Source organism: Erinaceus europaeus, chromosome 11 (genome assembly GCF_950295315.1).
Source record: "Erinaceus europaeus chromosome 11, mEriEur2.1, whole genome shotgun sequence".
Classification (NCBI taxonomy): domain Eukaryota; kingdom Metazoa; phylum Chordata; class Mammalia; order Eulipotyphla; family Erinaceidae; genus Erinaceus; species Erinaceus europaeus.
Genome location: NC_080172.1, coordinates 106,283,327 through 106,306,661, shown reverse-complemented (window position 1 = coordinate 106,306,661; position 23,335 = coordinate 106,283,327). Strand labels below are relative to the sequence as shown.

Below are 23,335 nucleotides of genomic sequence, written 5' to 3'. Positions count from 1 at the left end.
TTATGAATTATATTTTACAAAGTATACTTGTATATTTATAAATGTGTTATTTATATATAACTTAAATCTAACTTATAGATACTTGCTTAGGTAAAATGAACTGTCCTAAACAATGTGTTGCTTAAGTTCAGTTTTAATGACTGAATATATTTGACCTTTATCTGAAATTAGAATCATGTTTTGAAATACTCAGCAATACTAATTAGACCCTCTAGTTTCAAGCTTGTGTGGTATCTTGAAAACTGTTGTGTTGGGTCTCCTAGTGTAATGATTTCTCTTGTGATTACACATTCATTAAATACTTACATCAATTGATGTATCCAAGTCGCATACCTAAGGGAGGGTAGGAACTTCATTTTTTGTCATTGCAGTTCCTTGTTATGTAGTGCAAGTAGCAGCATGTTTATAGTGTGTATCAAAACTAGTGAGTGGTAAGACTCAGTGTGTCTACATATATAAACTTGTAGGGGAGCTTTGAAATCATGGGAGAAAAAGATAAGATGCAATTTGTTGTTCAGGTGAGTTCGTTTGTATGCTTCAAAGTTATGATTGTGTTGAAGCTATAAATAGGATCTCGTGGAAATGTACAATACAGTACAATAATGATAACATATGGGTGTAAGTGTGAAACAGAATTCAATTCTAGTGTATTTTGAAATATAATTAAATTTTAGTGTATCTTGTGAAAGGATATAGCCACTCAAAACCCAGAAATCCCTGTGAGTCCTCATATTATACTTTCAGTTCTTAATTTTTAGTGTAAAGAAAGACTTGGATCTTTAAGTTTGCATTAATGAAGCTCAATTAACTCAGTATATATACTGACTATCTGTTGCATGTTTGCATGCTCAGTGTTAAAGGGTGAAGGTGGGCATCCCTTGGTGGCAGCCCAGTTATACTGCTACTTAGGATTCAGAAAAGTTCTATTTGTTTTTGGAGGGTGAGGAATTTAATCCAGGATCTCAAATATGTGAAGCAGACACTTTACACTGAGCCTACATTCCTGGCCCAGGAGAGTTTGTTTTGTTCATTTACCAACTAAGTGATCTTGGGTAAGTTACATGACTTTTTTAAGTAGTACTACATAGGTTTTTGGATTTTTTGTTTTCTCTTTCTCCCCTTCCCTTCCCTTCCCTCCTCTCTCCTCCCCTTTCTTTTCCCTCCCCTCCCCTCCTCTACCCTCCCCTCCCTTTTCCCCTCTGCCTGCCTGCCTGCCTGCCTGCCTTCCTTCCTTCCTTCCTTCCTTCCTTCCTTCCTTCCTTCCTTCCTTCCTTCCTTCCTTCCTTCCTCTCTTTCTCTTTTTCTTCCCAGTGCCAGGGGAAGAACTCAGGGCTTTGCACATGCACAGTAATGTTGAATGACTTTCCTGTGAGAATGCCATACATTATAAAAGGCAGAAACAAGTGCCGGTGAGAATGTGATGGAAAAAGTGCTTTTTTGGGTGTGACAACTAACTGTCTTGTAACTCTTTATTTCACTCAAGAATGTGCTACAAAAGACAAAAAAAAAGGAAAAAAAGGAAGAAATGTTGGCATAGGGTAGCTAGCATAATGGTTATGCAAACAGACTCCTGCCTGAGGCTCCAAAGTCCTGTGTTCAACACCCTCCTCCCCACCATTAGCCAGAGCTGAGCAGTGCTCTAGTAATAAATAAATAAATAAATAAATAAATAAATAAATAAATAAATAAAACTTATCACCAAAAAAATGTGCACGGTTAAGTGTCCACTACCTGGTTAACTGCCTCTTAGCTCCGTATTCTGTTATTTTAAGTTACTTTGGATTCTGATCTATATTATTTGAAAATATATCTAAAAATGAGTAAAACTAAGTTATTTAGTATCACTTTTTTGTTTCTGAAGTTACTAAAACATGCAGATAAATTTTATATTATGCAAATGAGTTCTTATAAGGAGTTGTTTATCATTTAATTGAAAACACTAATCACATAGGTGAACTTTTAGAAAAAAAGGCATCACAAGTTAGTGACGGTTTATGAGTCTCTAGAATCAGTTCCTAGCTCCGTTTTGCCTCTAGAGTAAGGGTTTGAGAGAGGCTGCTAGATGGAATCAGACATACCTCAGGACTGTTGTTGATGTTACGTGAGGCTAAGAGATTCCTTACTGCTTTGCCTCTTGCTCTTGGCATATAGTAAGTACTCAGTAAACACTTGTGGGCAAATATACGGCATCATAGGTATTCCTTAATTCATGGGTGGTTCCTTCCCTTCTTGGTCTTTTATTGTTTCTGAAGCTAATTGAATTTGAAACTTACTTTGTATTTAGGACAATTTATTTATCTTTAATTAAATCGCTTTTTATTTAATTAATTAATTATTTTTTTTTTGCCTTTCCAGGGTTATTTTTGGGACTCAGTGCCTGCACCACTACTCCTGGAGGCCATTTTCCCCATTTTTGTTGCCCTTGTTGTCATTATTATTGTTGTTGTTGCTGGGTAGGACAGAGAGAAATCGAGAGAGGAGGGGAGACAGGAGGAGAGAAAGACAGACCCCTCTGCAGACCTGTTTCACTGCCTATGAAGAGACACAACCCCCCCACCCCTACCCCCGCAGATGGGAAGCCTGGGGCTATAACCAGGAACCTTATGCTGGTCCTTGCACTTTGTGTCATGTGCGCTTAACCCACTGCATTACTGCCTGACTCCCTTGGTTATTATTATTATTTTTAACCAAAGCTTTACTCAACTCTGAATCACAGTGGTGCTGAAGATTGAACTTGGGACTTTGGATATTCAGGCATGAAAGACTTTTTTTTTCTTTTGTGTAATCCATAACCACTATGTTATGTCCCTGGCCCAAGAGGTTTTTAAAATTTATTTTTATTTGAAAGTTTTTATTAGTAATTTCATAATAATTTACAAGATACAAGGCTACAGTTCCACACTATAGCCCCTCCCCTCACCACAGTTCCCCTCCCCCGAAACCCCACTGCAATTCTCCCTCTTTGGCCTCTTTCACAAAGTCTTAGTGAAGGTTTGACTTTTGTTTTCTTATTAACAAGCCTATATTCATTTCCTTTTATTGCACACATGAGCAAAACCATCCAGTAGTTAGTTGTTTTTCAGAGAGGTATAGGTCATTTGGTTAAAGAGATAGGCTATAGCAACAAGAGTCTTGGAACATAAATACCAAAGTACAGGACTTCAAGGTACTATATGTGATAAGAAGTATGAGAACAAACAAACAAAAGTGTGATTAAAAAGTACTAGGGGTGGGTGATGGCATACATGGCTGAACGCACGTTACAGTGAACTAGGACCCCAGGTTCCAACCCCCGGTTCCCACCTGTAGGGGGAAAGCTTTGCTAGGGGTGAAGCAGTGCTGCAGGTCTCTTTCTGTCTCTCCCCCTTTCCATCTCTCTCTACCCTCTCGATTTCTGACTGTCTCTGTCCAATAAATAAATAAAAATAATTTTTTTCAAGTACTAGAGGGAAATTGACATCATTTTAAAAAGAGAGAGGACTTTATGCATGTAAATGTGCTATACATAAAACAGTATATGTGATTTATATACAAGAATATTAGATAAAATCCATTGAAGTATTTCTTTTTTTACTTTATTATTTTGTGTTTTGAGAAGAGCACCGCTCAGCTATATGGAGGGGGCTGAACCCGGGACTTCTAAGCCTCAGGCGCCAGAGTCTGTTTGCATAACCATTATGCTATCTCCTTTCCCCAGGCCCCACCATAAAAATCCTTCTTAAGCTGTTCTTGACTCAGCTTTGTTTGCTTGAACATCTTCTCCCTATTTTGTCTTCCCTTTCGTACTTTCAAGTCGTTTCATATTTCTATGGTTTATGTTTCTGGGTCTGTTTTGCTGTGTTGAGAGTGAAATGTTTCTTGTTTCCATCTCTTTGGCATTCTTTTCAGAAAGTCTTGCAAGACAGGTTAGTAATGGCAAACTCCTTTAGTTTTTCTGTGTCTGGTACTGTTTTGATTGCGCCTTCGCATCTGAATGATGATAGTCATGCAGGGTAAAGCATGTGTGTGTGGCTGGCGGCTGTTGTCTTTTAAAACCTTGAAATTACTAGTCCAGTCTTCCTTTGGCCTCTATAGTTCCTACAGAGAAATCTGATGTCAGTTCGAGTATGCTGCCTTTATAAGTCAAAACTTTCCCTGGCAACCTATATATATATATATCCTTGACTTCTTCTCCTCCTTCTCCTCCTTCTCCTTCTCCTCCTCCTCCCCTCCTCCTCTTCCTCCTGCTCTTCCTCCTCCTTCTTCTTTTGTCTTTGACCTCTGATAACTTCACAGTGATGTATCTGGTGCAGGTCTTTTTGGGCTTGGGAATTTGGGTGTTCTCTTTGCTTCCTTGAACACATCCTGACCATATTCCAGATTTGGAGAATTTTCTGCCATTATTTCTTTGAATGTAGTCTTTGTTTCATTCTTTCTCTCTACTCCTTCTGAGAACCCTGTAATCCTGATATTTGCTTTTTTAAATTATTTATTCCCTTTTTTATTGTTGTAGTTATGATTGTTGTTGTTCTTGATGTCGTCATTGTTGGATAGGACAGAGAGAAATGGAGAGAGGAGGGGAAGGCAGAGAGGGGGAGAGAAAGATAGACACCTGCAGACCTGCTTCACTGCTTGTGAAGCGACTTCCCTGCAGGTGGGGAGCTGGGGGCTCGAACCGGGATCCTTACACCGGTCCTTGCGCTATATTTGCTTTTCTGATGGAATCTTCAGTCTTGTCAAGTGCTGTCTTAATTTTTCCTAAATCTTTTTTTTTTCTCTTTATACTTTGAAGTCATTTGCTATTTGGGACTGGAATGCATTCAAAGTGTTCTTCCCATACTGAAACTCTGCTTTCAGTTTTTCCATTTTCCTGTCAAATGACTTTTTGAAGTCATAGATTTCTTTTTTTTAAATATTTATGTATTCCCTCCTGTTGCCCTTGTTTTTTTTATTGTTGTAGTTATTGTTGTTGTTATTGATACCATTGCTGTTGGAAAGGACAGAGAGAAATGGAGAGAGGAGGGGAAGATGGAGAGAGGAGGGGAAGACAGACACCTGCAGACCTGCTTCACTGCTTGTGAAGCAACTCCCCTTCAGGTGGGAAGCCAGGGGCTCGAACCCGGGTCCTTAACACCGGTCCTTGAGCTTTGTGCCATGTGCGCTTAACTCGCTGCGCTACCGCTACCACCAGATTCCCGACAGAAGTCATAGATTTTTTTCTTAACCCACTTCTCCATATTAAATTGAGAGCTTTGCATTTCTTCAAATTTCTTGAAAATGCGTTTCCTCATTTCTTTCTCTGATAGCTCTTCCGAATTTGTACCATTTAGTTTCTGGTCCTCCTCTTAACTTGTGCAGAGCCGGCATGTTCATAGTTTTACCCATCTGTTTTCATGTCTGTGGTTGGCCACAGGTAGTGTTGGATTCTGCTTAATATGTGAGTTGCAGAGGAAGGGGAAGAGCTTTGAAGAAGTGACGTAGTATTATGGATGTCCCTAAAGTAGGGCCAGAGCTGTAGAGTAGAGTAGGGGGTGAGGGATCTTAGAGATCTTAGACCTCCTTGTCTTCCTAGGCAGATTTTCTGAAAGGAACTGTGCTGTGAAGTCTGAGCCACTTTTCTTGCCTGTAAGGCAGTCTGCCCCTGATCACCAGGGAAGCACCAGAGAGTTTGAGAAGCCCAGTGTTCAGTTTCCCTGTTCCTCTGCATTGTTTCCCAGAGTTTGCTTAGGAGTCTGTGGTTTCTGCAACTCCAGTCGTCCCGAGCTCCTTTTTATTTAGGCACTTGGTTCCTGAGCAGTTCTGTGTGGACCCTTTACATCCACCAGTTGCTGCAAATGCTGGCAGTGCAGTGCAGTGCAGTTTCTGTTTGAGTCCTTCTCGCTCTCACCTCGTGCTCCTGCTGTCCACGTGAAATTACTGACCTTCAGATAATGATCTTCCTCTCTTTATAAGAAATCCCCGCTGTTCGCTGATGAGATTTGCTGAGTTCTGAGAGCCAACTTTCTGTGACTGGGCTGCCAGAGCTCTACCTCAGAAGTGCCCAAGACATTTTAAACATTTAAAAATTTAAAATCGATCTGCTAAATCAGGTTATTTTTAGGATTCTATACAGATTCACACCTTTTAAAGGGTTTTATAAGAGAAGGGACGTTATTGAAGGCTTTGATTTTATTTTTAATTTTTTAACTTAATTTTTTGTTTTCTATTTATTTACTGGATAGAGACAGAGAGAAACCGAGAGGGGAGGGGGATGTAGGGAGAGAGACACAGAGACACCTGCAGCCCTGCTTCACAGTTTGTGAAGCTTTCCCTCTGCAGGTGGGGACTGGCGTTTGAATGCTGGTCCTTGTGCACTGTGGTATGTGTGTTCAACCCGGTGTGACCATCACCTGGCCCCGAGGACTTGATTTTGTATGAATCTGTTTATGTGTGTGTGTGTGTGTGTGAGAGAGAGAGAGAGAGAGAGAGAGAGAGAGAGAGAATACCTGATTCTAGTTTGGGACCTTTAAATTTTTTTATTTTAATTTTTTCACCCTCTCGGTTATTGCTGGGATTTTGTGTTTTCACAACTATACTTCCCCTGGCAGCTATTTTTTAAAAAATATTTTATTTATTTATTCCTGAGAAAGATAGGAGAAGAGAGAAAGAACCAGATATCACTGTGGTACATGTGCTGCCGGGTCCGGATTGAACTCAGGACCTCATGCTTGAGAGTCCAGTGCTTTATCCACTGTGCCACCTCCCGGACCACAGGTAGCTATTTTTTTATTTTTCATCTTCTTTCTGTTTTTGAAGGAGGGTGACAGTGAGAAAGGGAGAGGAGGAGAGAGAGTTGGAGAGAAGGAGAGACACTGCACCACTTTGTGAAGTGGCCCCTTTGAGGTGGGGCAGGGAGGTTGAACTATGGGTCACTGTGAAGTAACCATCACCCAGACCCTAATCTAAGGTTTTAAAGAGATTTTTACCTTTGTTTCAGGTATTTGGATCTGAAGCTATGCATAGGATGCTACTGGACTATGTTATTAGAAAATAAATGTTATGCTAGAATTTTATTCATTAGTTAAGACATTTGGTAACAAGTCACACTCATTTTGAAAGATTTATTCAAAGCTTGCCATTATTCACAAAGGTAAGAATATTGTGTTTTCTGAAGACTTATGGCTTTTCTAGAAAGTTGAAATTTAGGGGCCAGGTGGTAGTGTACCTGGTTAAGTGCTCATATTATAATGCACAAGGACCCAGGTGCAAGCCCCTGATCCCACCTGCAGGGGAAAGTTTCACAAGTGGTGAAGCAGGGCCGCAGGTGTCTCTCTATTTCTCTCCCTCTCTGTTTCCCCTTCCCCTCTCAATTTCTCTCTGTCTCTATCCAATAGGAAATAAAAATTAAAAAAGTTGAAACTTATTCAAATATTAAATTATAGGTATATTATGTAGAAAACATTCTAAAATAGCTTTTCAATAAATACAGTTTGTTTAGTGTAAGACTTTGTACTGTTATGTTATATAAAGCTCCCTCAGAATTAATACTTTTTTCTTACATTGATAGTATCAGTCTGACTTCTAAATAATAGAAATCATTTGTAGGTGGGAAATCCAAAATTTTTCTGGTTTAGTTTCTGAATGTGCTTAACATACTTTTTTCTTTTTATCTTTAAAAAGTAGTTTAAAAATAACTAATCCCCAAGCGACATACATGTCTTTCTTGGCATGCCAGATACTTTATTATACCTTATTTTTCTTTTTGAAACAGACTTATTTGAAAATGTTTATGGCTCGTCGATGAAGAGACGAGAACTTGAAGATCTGAAAGATAATGTTGAATTCAGAAGTTACAAACCACTTAATAGCATCACTGTGTCAAAGAAACGGAACTGGCTTTATCAGAGCACTCTAAGATCTTTTAATTTGGAAGAAAAAAATAAGAAATGCCAAGATAGAAGCCACTTGTCCACCATACCTGTTTCTTTACCTAAACATCAGCTCTCACGACCTTTAGTCAGATCATCTGAAGAATACTGTGCGTATGTGGTGTGCAATGCTGCTAACTCCTCATTGTCAAGAAAGTGCTCTCTAGACTTCAATGAGGAAAACCATGCGGACGATGAAGGAGAAATTTGGTACAACCCCATTCCTGAGGATGATGACTTAGGGCTAACGAATGACTTGAGTTTTGGTAAGGCAGACTCAGCTGTTTGGAAATTTCCTACTGTCAGTGTTAGAGTATTATCTGGTAGTGACCTCATGAAAGCCGAACAGCATACTGAAGACTTGCTGTGCTTTTCTGAACATCTAGGCGATGATCAAACCACACCGTCAAATGAAATGAATCCTCTAGATGCTACACATTCCACCGAGAATCACAAGCAAAGACTTGGACACAAGACACCAGAAAGTACAATGGGAGACAGTCTCACACTGAAATCCCCTTCTGCAGGTAAAGATGATCTTTTCTCCCATTTTTTAAAATTCTTTGGTAATAGCTAAAAGGAGATACATAAAAGTGGCTGATACATTTTAAAAGGAACTGTGTGACAATTAATAGTTCTAGACTTGCGAAAAAATATATAGTTCATCCTGGTGGCATTATTCTTTTTGTTTACCTTCAGTTTTCTTTGTGCTTCCTTTCAATTTTAGTCCCAGACACACTAGCTAGGTAACAGAACATAAGACATTTTTATTTGTGAATACCGTATGTTAAATAAAAAGCTGTTCAGGGACCAGGCAGTAGTGCGTCAGGTTAAGCACACATGTACAAGGACCCACTCAAGGATCCTGGTTCGAGCCCCTGGCTCCCCATGTACAGGGGGGTTACTTTGAAAACAGTGAAGCAGGTCTGCAGGTGTCTATCTTTCTTTTCTTTTCTTTTTTTTTTTGTCTCCAGGGTTATTGTTGGGGCTCGGTGCCTGCACTAAGAATCCACTGCTCCTGGAGGCTATTTTTTTCCATTTTGTTGCCCTTGTTGTAGTTGTTATTGTTGTCATAGCTGTTGTTGGACAGGACAGAGAAGTGCAGAGAGGAGGAGGGAAATATAGACACCTACAGACCTGCTTCACCTCTTGCGAAGTGACCTCATGAAAGTGGGAAGCCGGGGGCTTGAACCGGGATCCTTAGGCCGGCCTGTGGGCTTTGCGCCATGTGCGCTTAACCTGCTGCGTTACCGGCCAACTCCTGATGTCTGTCTTTCTTTCCCTCTTTCTGTGTTCCCCTCCTGTCTCAATTTCTGTCTGTCCTACCCAATAAAACAGAAAAAAGTGGCCACCAGGAGCAGTGGATCTGTACTTCAGGCACTTGAGCCCTAGTAATAACCCTGGCAGGGAAAAAAAAAAAAAGCTATTTTGTTTTTTATTAAGTCAATTTAATTTAAAAAAAAATTTCAAATGATAACAAAATATTCACAGGTATAGTGTGTAGTTCATTCTATCTGTAGTCCATTCTATTGGTATTTTGGGTTTTATTACTTAGTTGAATGAAGATAATGTATTTTCAAACATCAGCATTCTTTATTATTTGTTAAATATTTATTTGACTGGTTATACAGGAGAAACAGTTTCACATGAGACAGAGGGAGGAGAGGAAGTAAGAGTAGCACACTCTGGTACATGCAGTGCTGGGGATTGAGCCAGGAATCTTGGGCATTGTGCGCCTAGCTGTTTACCTCTTGAGCCATTTCTCCAGTCACCAAACATTAATGCTTCCCTCTGTTTGTGGACATTCTAAAAGAAACATTCTGCACCCCTGCCAGAAAGTGGTTTGACACTACCCCTGCTTCCAAGGTCATCAAAGGCTAATTCTGTGTTATTCCCCTAGTTTTCTCATGCGATCATGCCTCAGGTTGCCTGTAGTAGTCACAGGCTTGATAATTCACCTTCGTATTTTTTTCATTATCATTTCTTTGCCCATATTTATGTCTACTGTCAATGAACTACTTTAATTTGAATCCTTTTCTTGTGGATGTGAGGAACCGGGCATTCATTGATGTTAAAGTCTTAAGAGGAAAGTAGCCACTACACAAAAGTAGGTGCTGTGTGATGTCAATTTTTTTTTTTCCTCCCTAAGGTTAGGATTGAAAATAATTAAAGATTAACATACACATTTCTAATTACAGATTGGTTTTTCAGATTAAATGTGTTTTTCTTTTGTAGTCTAGGTGAGGAGAAGAATGAATACTATGTGAAGAAACAGTTTAGTACAGACTGCAGTCAGGGTAGGGTGGCAGGGAAGTCTTGGAGTAAGGTGGCAGATAGTGATTGGCGTGGAATGGTGCAGGAGTGGTAAGAGGGCAAGAGGGGGGAGCAAAGTTTGAATGAAGATCATTGTCTGTGATATTATGCAAACTCTGATTTAAGTTACTGTCTTTCAAGTTCTGTTTTATTTGTGGCAAATTTGGAACCTGAAAAGATGGGCATATGTATTTTTTTTTTAAACCCTACAGTTTGAAAGTATAGTAGGACTGTCATTTATACCGTCTCTGTTACTGTTTTTCTCCTTTTAGACATAGTTTTTAAAATAAAATAAACACAATCTTTAATTGACCAGTATTCTATTTTTTCCCTGTGTAGCTAATTTGGTTTGTAGAAATTGTGGCTTATCTTTAAAATTTTATTTTGTTTCTAAAATTCACTTGGGAGAGAATTTTTTAAAATTTCTTTATTAGTGGATTAATGTTTTACATTCGACAGTAAATACAGTAGTTTGTACATGCATGACATTTCTCAGTTTTCAATATAACAATACAACCTCCTCTGTCATCCTTTTTGGACCTGTATTCTCCCCCCCAACACACCCCAGAGTCCTTTACTTTGGTGCAATACACCAACTCCAGTTCAGGTTCTACTTGTGTTTTCTCTTCTGATCTTGTTTTTCAACTTCTGCCTGAGAGTGAAATCATCCATATTCATCCTTCTGTTTCTGACTTATTTCACTTAACATGATTTCTTCAAGCTCCATCCAAGATCGGCTGAAAACAGTAAAGTCACCATTTTTAATAGCTGAGTAGTATTCCATTGTGTATATAGACCACAATTTGCTCAGCCACTCATCTGTTGTTGGACACCTGGGTTGCTTCCAGGTTTTGGCTATTACAAATTGTACTGCTAAGAACATATGTGTACACAGATCTTTTTGGATGGGTATGTTGGGTTCCTTAGGATATATCCCCAGGAGAGGAATTGCAGGATCAAAGGTCCATTTCTAGCCTTCTGAGAGTTCTCCAGACTGTTTTCCACAGAGGTTGGACCAACTTACATTCCCACCAGCAGTGCAGGAGGGTTCCTTTGTCCCCATAACCTCTCCAGTATTTGCTGCTGTTACCTTTTCTGATGTATGACATTCTCACAGGAGTAAAGTGGTATCTTATTATTGTCTTTATTTACATTTTTCTGACAAAGACTTGGAGCATTTTCTTCATGTGTTTCTCGGCGAGAGAATTTTTATATGACAGAGAGAGGCAGAGGTAGACAGAAAGAGAGAGAAAGACTGAGACCAGAGCACCACTTAATAACCAGCAACCTGGGCGGTAGCACAGCAAATTAAGTGCACATGGTGCAAAGCGCAAGGGACCAGCTAAGGATCCAGGTTTGAGTCTCCGGCTCCCCACCTGCAGGGGAGTCACTTCACAGGCAGGTAAAAAAAAAAAAAAGAAAGAAAGAAATAGAAATATACAGGGATCAAGCCATGAGCCTTAGCTAAGACATTTCCTCAACCACTCAATTTCATTGGTTTATCTTTAAGGTTTTATTTATTGCTTGTTTACATATCACTTTATTTATTAATGAGAGAGAGAGAGAGAGAGAGAGAGAGAGAGAGAAGAACATCACTGTTGCACATGTGATACTAGGGACCAAACTCAGGTCCTCATGCTTTCATAAAAGTCAGTCCTCTAGCCACGATGCCGTGTCCTGGGCAGCTCACCCAGTTTTAAATGACTGCTGTATTTGGTGCTATTTCAGTTCTTGTATTTTATAAAACCAAAATATTAACTTATAGGTCTCTTGTTTTGTTTTTAATAAGTTCAGTTTTGTCTATGGTAGAAATTATCATATGGAATGTTTTTATTTTAACCATTAGCTAATTTGACATTCAAGCAGGGAATTTTAAATGCATAATGTTAAAGCAAGTCAGAATCTTAGATTAATTCCTAATAGTTTAATAAAAACTAGACAGTTTAATGTTCTGGGTAGCTACTTTTAAAAGGCATGGCAAAATAGGCTGTAAGTTAAATCAGGATTCCAATTACTATAGAATGTCTTAGAGCAGTAACTAGTAAAATCATTTAACAGTTTTAAGCACAAGGGAATTCTTTGTCTAGTTTATCAAACAGTTCATTTCATTCATTAGCTGGTCACTACAATTGAGAAGCCCAGCAGGCATACTTAAGATCTGATCCTTTCTCTAGAAAGAAACCACAGCTTTGTCTTTAGAACACATAAAGAGGGTGCGGTCAAAATCCTGTGTTACTATTTTAAAGAAAGGACATTTAATCTGTTCATTTTTTAAATGAACAAATAACCTTTTTCTCGTTTGAATTGTGAAATATAATATTCCATAGCATGGTCTCCAGTTGACCAGAGTCATCAATAATCTTATTTATTTCTATAATCACTTTTTAAAAAACTGCCACAGGGTTCTCTCTGGAGCACAGTGCCTGCACTGCAGTTCCACTGCACTGGCAGCCATATTTCCCTTTAAAAAAAAAAAAAAACTTTAATTTTATTGTATTGGATAGGACAAAGAGAAATTGAGAGGGAAGGAGGAGACAGAGAGGGAGAGAGAAAGACAGACACCTGCAGGTGAGGACTAGGGGACTTGTGCATAGAAATATGTGTGTTCAACCTGGTGTGTCACCACCTGGCTCCCTATTTTTTATTTTCTTTAACTTTGGTCTGTCCAACTATTTATGGTTTAGGTGTATAGATAGAAGTATATCTATATGTCTATATCTATTTCTCTCTCTCTCTCTCTCTCTCTATATATATATATATATATTTATTTATTTTTTCATTATTCTTGTCATCAAAACCTCATTTCTATAACAGTTGACCTTTTTTACCCAATTTCCTCATCCCCTTTCTGGACTGACAGTTTAAGTTTATGCGATATTGGGTTTTGGAAGGTATTTTTGTTTTGCTTTATTAGTTTGAAAATCTACTAGAAAAAGAGTAGAATTAAAAATGAAATAAAGGTTTGAAGTTAACTTGTATACTTAAGCTTCTCTATAGTAGTTGACAAAAAGTTATCCTGATATATGAATTTCAAAGTCAATTTAATGTATATATAGAGGCAGAAAACTGTTTAGAAGGATGGAAGGACTGAAAATGTGGTCTTTAAGATCATAGACCTTGCAAGTTTGTGCTTTAAAACTTACCATTTAAATCTGGGTTTTACTGTCTACCAAGTGTGTGATCTTAGACAAATTAGACAGGTCTGTGCATGAAGTTCCTTATCTGGAGAATAGGCTGCTAATGGCATTGTAATTCATAGGGTTATTATGAAAACTAAGGGTCTGTGTGCACTGAATATTAATTTTTCATACTTTGTCAAACAGAGTAAATGCTGGCTGGTGCTATTACTTTTAATAATAATTAAATCATACTAATTTAACAATTAGTAATAAACTACATGATTTTCACCACAATATTTGCAAGGTTAATCTCTTCGTAGGGTGGTTTTGCAACAGTTAATCTCTTGGTCGCTTAATTTACGCTGTTATTTATGTTATGAAAAATTTTTGGTTTTAGTGTGCCTAATGTTGGCAGTCAAAAAAGTTTTTTTTTTAATGTGGAGAAAGTTGGTAAAACATTTAAACACTTTATTCTTTATAAAAGCAGAAAACTTCCCTGAGATCAATAAAAACAATTGACTATCACAAAAAAACATACCTGTTTACTGTTTATATTAATATGTTTAAATTGAAAAAAAAGTTAAATAAAATTCCCTATGGCTTTGAAAAATTCATTTGGATTTATGATAGTCACTGTTCAGGTATTTTTATTGATTACACGTCATCCTGTGTACTCTGGTGATATATTCTCATAGAATTTTAGAACAAGAAGGGGTTCTTCTTAGTTGTCAAAATCATAAACTTGCTTGGTTTTCAGTTAGCATTGCTATTTGATAGCGTTTAGTTTTTAGAGGAAACATTCTTATATAAGAGTAAGACATCTAAATACCCCATCAAGTGGGAAACTTAGTGAGCGCAAGATTTACAAACCTGAGGCTCTAGATTTCTGATCCTCTTGTCCAGATATTTAGAAGAAGTGCAATGGTCTCTTTCTCTCCCTTTGAAAATAGAACATTTAAAAACCATTAGAAGATAAAGTAGAGGAGGCCAGGTGGTAGTGCAGCAGGATAAGCACACGTGGTGCAAAGTGCAAGGACCAGCATAAGGATCCGGGTTTGAGCCCCCGGCTTCCCTACCTGTGGGAGATGGGCGGGGGGGGGGTGTCGCTTCACAGGCAGTGAAGCAGGTCTGCAGGTGTATTATCTTTCTCTGCCCTTCTCTGTCTGCCCTCCTCCCTTGATTTCTGTCTGTCCTATCCAACAACAACAATGGCAACAGTAACAATAGCAAATAACAAGAAGGGCAACACAATGGAGAAATGGCCTCTAGGAGCAGTGGATTTATAGTGCTGGCACTGAGCCCCAGCAATAATCCTGGAGATAGAGAATAAATAAATAAATTAATTAAATAGATAATTTGTTTAAAGATACATGGTTTGATATGTTAACAGAAACATAAAAATAGGAAGCTTTCCTAGTTTCCTCTATTAACCAGTTTATAGTTATAAAATCATGTACTCATTAAAGTATGTTGTAATGGGCAAGTTTTTAAAGGCATCTATATTATCTTCCCTCCAAACTTTTAGAATAGGAAGGTAAATGAAAGAGAGATGCTTTCTTTCTTATATTTATTTTCCATTTTGTTTCCCTTCTTATTTTTTATTGTTGTTGTTACTGATATCATGTTAGATAGGACAGGGAGAAATGGAGAGAGGAGGGGAAGACAAAGAGGGGGAAAGAAAGATAGACACCTGCAGACCTGCTTCACCGCCTTTGAAGTGACTCATATTGGGATCCTTGCGCCTGTCCTTGTACTTCGAGCCACGTATGCTTAACCTGCTGTGCTACTGCCCGACTCCCAAGAGAGGTGCTTTCTTCCACTGTTAATCATTTTGTAGTTTCTGCTTGAGCATGGTAATGAAAACTCACCGAAACTTATAATTATATCTCCCCATTGACATGAGACAAAGAAAGAATTGTTGTCTAGGTTAAGAGGTTGTTTAGCTGATATATATCTAATAGGAATGTAACTTTATTTGAAGTAAAGGATGAATTTGAACGTCCTACCTTATATTACCTTTTTTTCCCCCCCCTTAAGGTCCTGGCATCCTAGCTGCTCCAAATAGGAATGAATTGGGAATTACAGAACCATCTTCTCCAAGTCCTAGTCCAGTGAAAATGGGCAGTTCAATTGGCTGGTCTTTCCCAGATAAAATAAAATCCCCACGAACTGTGAGGAAACTTTCTATGAAAATGAAGAGGTTGCCAGAACTTAGCCGAAAACTGAGTGTCAAAGGAACCTTGAACTATGTAAATAGTCCAGATAATACTTCCTTACCTAAATATCATTGTCGAGAAATTCATCATACTGTTGCTCTACCTTCGGGGACTACAACCACAGCTGCGAAGAGGAATGTTATAAGTCGGTACCATCTGGATACCAGTGTATCCTCTCAGCAAAGCTACCAGCAGAAAATGTCTGTGCATTCTAAGTTTTCTTGTAAAGGTGGTTACCTCAGTGATGGTGATTCACCTGAACTTATAACTAAATCTGGCAAACATGGGTCTGAAAACAAGTTTGGAAAGGGTAAAGAAATAATTCCAAATAGTGGTAGCAAGAATGAAATAGACATTGATGCTTTTAGGCATTATAGTTTTTCTGATCAACCTAAGTGCTCACAGTACTTATCTGGGCTCATGAGTGTGCATTTCTACGGCGCTGAGGATTTAAAACCACCTCGGATAGATTCGAAAGATGTCTTTTGTGCAATTCAGGTCGACTCAGTAAACAAAGCAAGAACAGCTTTGCTCACATGTCGGACGACATTTCTCGACATGGATCACACTTTCAATATAGAGATTGAAAATGCACAGCATTTGAAATTAGTAGTGTTTAGTTGGGAACCCACTCCAAGAAAAAATCGAGTGTGTTGTCATGGAACGGTTGTTCTCCCCACCTTATTTCGAGTGACTAAGACCCATCAGTTGGCTGTCAAACTTGAACCTAGAGGCCTTATTTATGTGAAAGTGACTCTTCTGGAACAGTGTGAGAATTCTCTTCATGGACTCGATATGAACCGAGAACCAGTAATATTTGGTGTTGATATTCGAAAAGTTGTAGAGAAGGAAAGCACAGGATTGTTGGTGCCACTCCTAATACAGAAATGTGTTATGGAAATTGAAAAAAGAGGCTGTCAGGTATTAATTCACTGTGCTTTCCTATTACCTCTTTGTCTCTCTAGACTAATTAATTATATTTATAGTAAGTCTTGGTAGAAGGAATGCAAGGTAAGTTAAAAAAATTAAAATATTTTTGGGGCTGGGTGGTGGTGCACTTGGTGAAGTGCACGTTACCACACACACGGACCCAGGTTCAAGCCCCCAGTCCCCACCTGTAGGGGGAAAGCTACACAAGTGGTGAAGCAGGGTGCGGGTGTCTTTGACGCTCTCTCCTTCCATATTCCCCCTTCCTCTCAATTTCTCTCTGCCCTATCAAATTAAATAAATAAAGTTAAGAAATCAAGGTAGTTTCTCATTCCTGTTTATTTTTATTTCATTACTGCTTAGTGTATAATTCAGCTTCGCTTATGTTATCAATGACTGAGAACATGCTAGCTGCTCCAGATACGAATGAATTGAGTGCTACATCTTCTCCAGGATCTAGTCCAGTGAAAAAAAGGAAGTTGAATCAGTTGGTCTTTTCCCAGATAAAGTAAAATCCCCACAAACTGTGAGGAAACTTTCTATGAAAAGGAAGAGACTACCAGAATTTATCTTAAAACTGAGGGTTAAAAGGAACCTTGAGGGAGTCGGGCTGTAGCGCAGCGGGTTAAGCGCAGGTGGTGCTAAGCTCAAGGACCGGCGTCAGGATCCCGGTTCGAGCCCCCGGCTCCCCACCTGCAGGCAGGTCCCTTCACAGGCGGTGAAGCAGGTCTGCAGGTGTCTGTCTTTCTCTCCCCCTCTCTGTCTTCCCCTCCTCTCTCCATTCCTCTCTGTCCTATCCAACAACAACAACATCAATAATAACTACAACAATAAAACAACAAGGGCAACAAAAGGGAATAAATAAATAAAATAAAAAAGGAACCTTGAATTATGCATCAATAAATAATTTAGATAATAGCCCTTCCTGTCTAAATATAGTTGACAAGAAACTCATAATGTCACAGTTTCTGTTGCGATGCAGAGATGTATGAATCTTACATGTGAATGTCAAGATCACTTCACAAAGGCACTCTTGGGAAAAGCCAACACTGTTAGTATGAGCAAGGACGAACTTAAGAAGTGTCTCTGCATTTTGCCTTTATGTCTGTTCTGCATTTTTTTTTTATGGTAGAAAGCGCTGGCTTTCTATTGACATACATAAAGTGAGTGTCAGAGCACTGCTTCACTCCTAAATTACCCCCTAGCCCCTTTGCCCTGTTCTCCCTCACTTTTTCCTCTTTGGGAAACATATTTTGATGTGCCCTTTAGCTTTGGGATAGCATGGAGGGCAAGCAGAGTTCCTAATAATATGAACACATAACATTCTCTTTTTCTTTCTTTCTTTCTTTCTTTTCTTTTTTTTTTTTTAAAGATTTTTCTACTATTATCTTTATTTATCTATTGGATAGAGGCAGCCAGAAATTGAGAGGGATGGGGGAGATAGAGAGGATGAGAGACAGACACCTGCAGCCCTGCTTCACCATTCATGAAGCTTTCCCCGTGCAGGTAGGTACTGGGGGCTCGAACCTGGGTCCTTGTGCACTGCAACCTGTACACTCAACCAGGTGTGCTGCCGTCTGGCCCCTCTGCTTTGCTTTCAAATGAGAAAAAAATTATCCCCTTAAGACATATAGGGTAAAGCATATGCTTTTTAAAATTTTTTATTTATTTTCCTTTTTGTTGCCCTTGTTGTTTAACATTGTTGTGGTTATTGATGTCGTTGTTGGTTGATAGGACAGAGAGAAATGGAGAGAGGAGGGGAAGACAGAGAGGGGGACAGAAAGACACCTGCAGATCTGCTTCACTGCCTGTGAAGCGACTCCCCTGCAGGTGGGGAGCCGGGGGCTCGAACCGGGATCCTTACACCAGTCCTTGCGCTTTGCACCATGTGCGCTTAACCTGCTGCACCACCGCCCGACTCCCAAAGCATATCCTTCTATGTGTGAAGTTGTAGATTTGGAGGCAGTGGATGATATCTCACATATGTATTGAACTGGAGGTTTCTTTTCCTGTGGTCCTCTCACCCTGAATATACCTGGTCATGTCTGATCTAGGAAGCTAAGTGGGGTTGGGCTTGGATAGTACTTGGACGAGAGAACTAGAGGTTTTAATTTATTTTATTATTTAAATTAAATCTCCTCCATGACTTTGTGATCAGTTAAATTGATCAGTTAAAAAGTCCTAGTCTTGCTCTTTGTCCTGAGACTCTTTCTCCTCCTCCTTAAAAAAAAATTTCTTTATTAGTGATTTAATAATAATTCACAAGATTATGGGATAAGAGGGTTACAATTCCATCCAGTTCTCACCACCAGAGTTCTATAACGCCTCCCCTCCATCAAACTCCCTTTACTAAAGTGAATTCCATGCATAGTGTTGCTCTTACCAGCCTTCAGGAAGGTAGAACTCACCTCTGAAACTTGATTGTCATGTTTCTCCGAAACGCTGAGAAGTGCAGCAAAAATAGTCAATTGGACAAAACTGTTGGTTCTTAGTAGGAAGTAGGCATGTGAAAACAGATGCTCTTCAAGTTTAAGTATCTTATTGACATATAAGTAATAAATTTATTAAAATGACATTTCTTTTGTGTTTTTATGAGCTTTCTGAGTAACTTTACTTAACCTTTGTTGTTAATTTTATTGAAACTTAAAAAAATTATATTTATTCCCTTTTGTTGCTCTTGTTTTTTATTGTTGTTGTAGTTATTATTGTTATTATGTATGTCAGCATTGTTAGGACAGAGAGAAATGAAGAGAGGAAGGGAAGACAGAGAGGGCGAGAGAAAGATAGACACCTGCAGACCTGCTTCACCGCCTGGGAAGCAACTCCCCTGCAGGTGGGGAGCCGGGGCTTGAGCTGGGATCCTTCCATTGGTCCCTTGTGCTTTGCGCCAAGTGCGCTTAACCTGCTGCGCTACCGCCCGACTCCCTTATTGAAACTTTAATCACCTGCAGACCTTCAGATCTTTTGTCCTACTAGCTGTATTTAAAAAACAAACAAACAAACAACAATAACAACAACAACAAAAAACCCTTTGTCCTACTAGCTGTTTTTAAAAAACAAACAAACAACAATAACAACAAAAAAAACCACCTGCCCCTTTCCCCTATATTGGTGAAATCCAGTTCTTTCTTCAGTGAGCTTCCTTTACAACTCACACCAAACACTTACCATATGTGTGAATTATTTATGTCGTCGATGTTAGGACAGAGAAATGGAGAGAGGAGGGGAAGGCAGGGGGAGAGAAAGATAGACACCTGCAGACCGGCTTCACCATCTGTGAAGTGACTTCCCTGCAGGTGGAGAGCCGGGGTTTGAACTGGGATCCTTCCTTCGGTCCTTGCGCTTTGCCCATGTGTGCTTAACCTGCTGTGCTACCGCCCGACTCCTGATTTTATTTAATTTAATTTATTTGTTTATTGCCTCCGGGATTACTGCTGGGGCTCGGTGCTTGCACTATGGATCCACTGTTCCTGGAGGCCAGTTTTTTCCGAATTTTGTTGCCCTTGTAGTTATTATTATTGTTATTGTTGTCTTTGCTGTCATTGTAGTTGGATAGGACACCTGTAGATTTGCTTCACCACCTGTAAAGCGACTCCTATGCAGCTGGGGAGCCGGAGGGCTCTAACTGGCATCCTTTTGCCAGTCCTTGCGCTTTGCACCATGTGCACTTAACCCGCAGTGCTACCACCTGGCCCCCCATATATGATTTTATTACAGAGGAGACCATGACGTCACTCTGGTGCATGCAATGCCAGTGATCAGATTTATGACCTCAAGCTTGAGAGTCCAAAGATTAGCCACTGTCCTTCCTCCTGGACGAAAAATTATAGTGTCTTGTAGGGTTAATGAGGGACCTCAATGTGGTCTACTGAACTGATTTATTCAGTAGGATGTCTCATGAGGCTTTGTTTGAGATCTTTTAAATTAAATGCCGTCAGTACATATGATATTGCCTAGTCCGTGTGATTTCTACCTACTAAACTATTACATTTGCTCTTTCCAATTATAATGTGGCCATGATTCTGTTTGTAGGTAGTGGGCTTGTACCGGCTGTGCGGCTCTGCGGCAGTCAAGAAGGAACTTCGAGAGGCTTTTGAGAGGGATAGCAAAGCTGTCGGTCTGTGTGAAAGCCAGTATCCTGATATAAATGTGATAACAGGTAAAATGAGTCTTATTTTACGTGCTAATTTTGGGAAGACTACCATCCAGGGAAAGGTCATTGAAACACTGTTTTGTATTCTTAATTCTGTTTGGTTTTTACTCTGTAATCTTACTTTTCTCCTTTCACAAACACTCTGGTTTTCTGTGTGGATGAATGTGTGGGAGAGTGGCAGTGATTACCAAGATATGGTCCTTATGCTTAAAAAAAAAAATCTACACATTTTTGGGAAAAAGTAAGATCTGCATTAAATTAATTGTAGTTGCTAATCGAAAAGTGGGGGGAATAAGGCAGCATCAGAGTTGAGTTTGACTGGCGCTTAGGTCATGTAAAAGGCATTGACTCTGCTTGGAAGATTTAGATTTGTTGACTAGATTAGGCAGAGGGGATCAATTAAAGAATTTTAAAGAGCAGAGAGAGTAGGCTGCAGGGTTCAGGAATATTAATCTGACAACTCTGTGTGATGACTGAAATTGGAAAAAATCAGAGGAATGAAAACCAGTGAGTAAGCCTTGGCAGATAGGAGCGGTAATTAGAGCTGACAGAGGCATGTAGCAGAAATCAGAAGACATCTTGAAAGGATGTGAAGAAAGAGAGGGCCTGTGGTCCGAGAGGTGATGTAGGAGATAAAGCTTTAGACTCTCAAGCATGAGGTCCTGAGTTCAGTCCCCGGCAGCGCATGTACCAGAGTGATGTCTGGCTCATGTTCTGTCTTTCTCTCCCCTATCTTTCTCATAAATAAATAAAAAGTCTTTTAGAAGAGGGACAAGAAGTAGTAGAGGAGTGAGAGGAGTAGTAATAGTTGTAGTGGGAGTAGAAGCAGCAGAGAAGAGAGGGGGCCTGTGGCTGGAGAAATAGCTCAACTGGTAGAGCATCAGATTTTCATGCCTGAGGTTCCCAGTTCAATCCCTTTCACTGCATGTGCTGGAGTGGTGTTCCGGCTTATCATTCACTCTCTCTCCTATATGCCTCGTGTGAAACTCTCTCATATGTAATATATAAAGTAAAACTTAGTAGTTCCCAGTGCATGATGGGGTAGGGAGATCTAGGCTGGGGAAGAGTGTTTTGCAGAAAACTGAGAAAGTTTACACATGCACCAACAACTGTGTTCACTCTGAACCATTAATCCCCCTAATAAAAACAAAACATTGATAAAAGTAAAAATTAAAAACAAGGGAAAGAGGGCCCAAGCAGATTACCCCTTTGACATCTTGTTAATTGGGCACCATTAGGAAAATTATGAAAGCTGAGAGGGCAGTCATTGCTTACCTGGAGAAATGTAAAGTAAAATTATGAGCTGGGCTCTTTTTAAACTTAGACGTATTGATTTTGAGGTGTTACTAGAATTTCTGACTGAGTTGAAAGTGCTCACCTATAGCTCAGGGTAGGTCAGAATTTGATCTGTCTTTTATTTATCCAAATGGTGACCGTAATCAAGTGGACAGCTTTGTGAATATGCTGGACCTCTGAGAGACAGGGTGGAAGTTGGCAGCTTAAGGATCATTGCCATGTCCTTTTGACTAATGTGTTGCAATTCTTTATAAAGTCTGAAAATTTGAGAATTTTGGGGGAAACTTCATATTTGGTGGGCAAGCAAAGAAAGAAAAAATAGTTAAGGGCCCAGAAATTCTGGGAAATACAGAGCATATAAGAGGTGAACAGAAAAAGACCCATTGTCTTGGATCCTTTGTAAAATTTAAATAACAGATATTTTCAGGGACTATTGCATGGTTTTGTTATTGTTTTAATTTTTATTTCCAAAGTTTCCCAGCATAAACACAGGGAGACTCCTATGATAAAACTCTTCTGCTAGTTATCTGGCTTCATGTTCAGTGTATGACCAGATCTGGCTCATTTAAAGCAACTTCACTTGATTCTTCCCAAACCTGGATTATTTTGAAGCTTATCTCAGATATCATATCTTTGTAAGTATAGGTGCTTCGGTAGGTATCTCTGTGGGCTCTTGATAATCTTTCTATGTATATTATAGTCCTTTCTCTGTACTGTCAGCGACCTTTTTTTTTCTTTCTTTCTATAATGACGTTTACTGTAATATCAAGGGGGGAGATACAGAGAGAGAAAGACAGGCATCTGCAGCACTGCTTTACTACTTGTAAAATTTTTCCCCTGCAGATGGGACCAGGGACTTGAACCTGGGTCCTTGCACACTGTAATGTGTGCCTTTTAACTAGTGTTCCACCACCTGACTGACCTTCCTCTCCCCCTCCCTCCCTCCCTCTCTCCCTCCTTCCCTCCTTCCCTCCTTCCCTCCCTCCCTCCCTCTTTTTCTTCCTTCCATTCCTTCTTCCTTTTTGTGTGATTCCGGGACTTTATATATGCATGATTTCATTGACTTAGGTAGCTTTTTTCATTTTGAGAGAAAAAGACCAAAATTGAAAGACAAAAATAGCAGAGCACTGTAACACCCTGTCGCCAAAGCACCTCCCATGTGGGGTCAGGCTGTGAACCTGGGTCACATGCATAGCAGTGCCAGCATCCTATCCAGTGAACTATCTCTGGCCCAGTAAAAGTATTTTCAAAAGAGTCTATACTTATTTTATTTAAAAAAATTACTTAGTTTTAGGTAGAGACAGAGAGAAATCAAGAGGGAAAGGGGATTTAGTGAGAGACAGACCCTGTAGGATTGCTTGGGCACTCATGAAGCTTTCCCCTTGTGGTTGGGGACCGGGGGCTTGAACCTGGGTCCTTGTCCAT

The 23,335-nt window shown here is 39.5% G+C and overlaps 1 protein-coding gene across 3 annotated transcripts in view; it reads left to right on the top strand.

Annotated features, from left to right (window-relative positions):
• Positions 1 to 23,335, top strand: part of SYDE2 (synapse defective Rho GTPase homolog 2) — a 66,607-nt gene that overhangs the window by 8,461 nt on the left and 34,811 nt on the right. For 2 of the 3 annotated variants that reach the window (XM_007524742.3, XM_060202270.1), the window contains exons 2-4: positions 7,730 to 8,413; positions 15,356 to 16,455; positions 20,494 to 20,620. In XM_007524742.3, coding sequence (XP_007524804.2) covers positions 7,730 to 8,413; positions 15,356 to 16,455; positions 20,494 to 20,620 — 1,911 coding nt within the window. The remainder of the gene's footprint in view (positions 1 to 7,729; positions 8,414 to 15,355; positions 16,456 to 20,493; positions 20,621 to 23,335) is intronic. The other variant, XM_060202269.1, reaches the window with a different exon arrangement.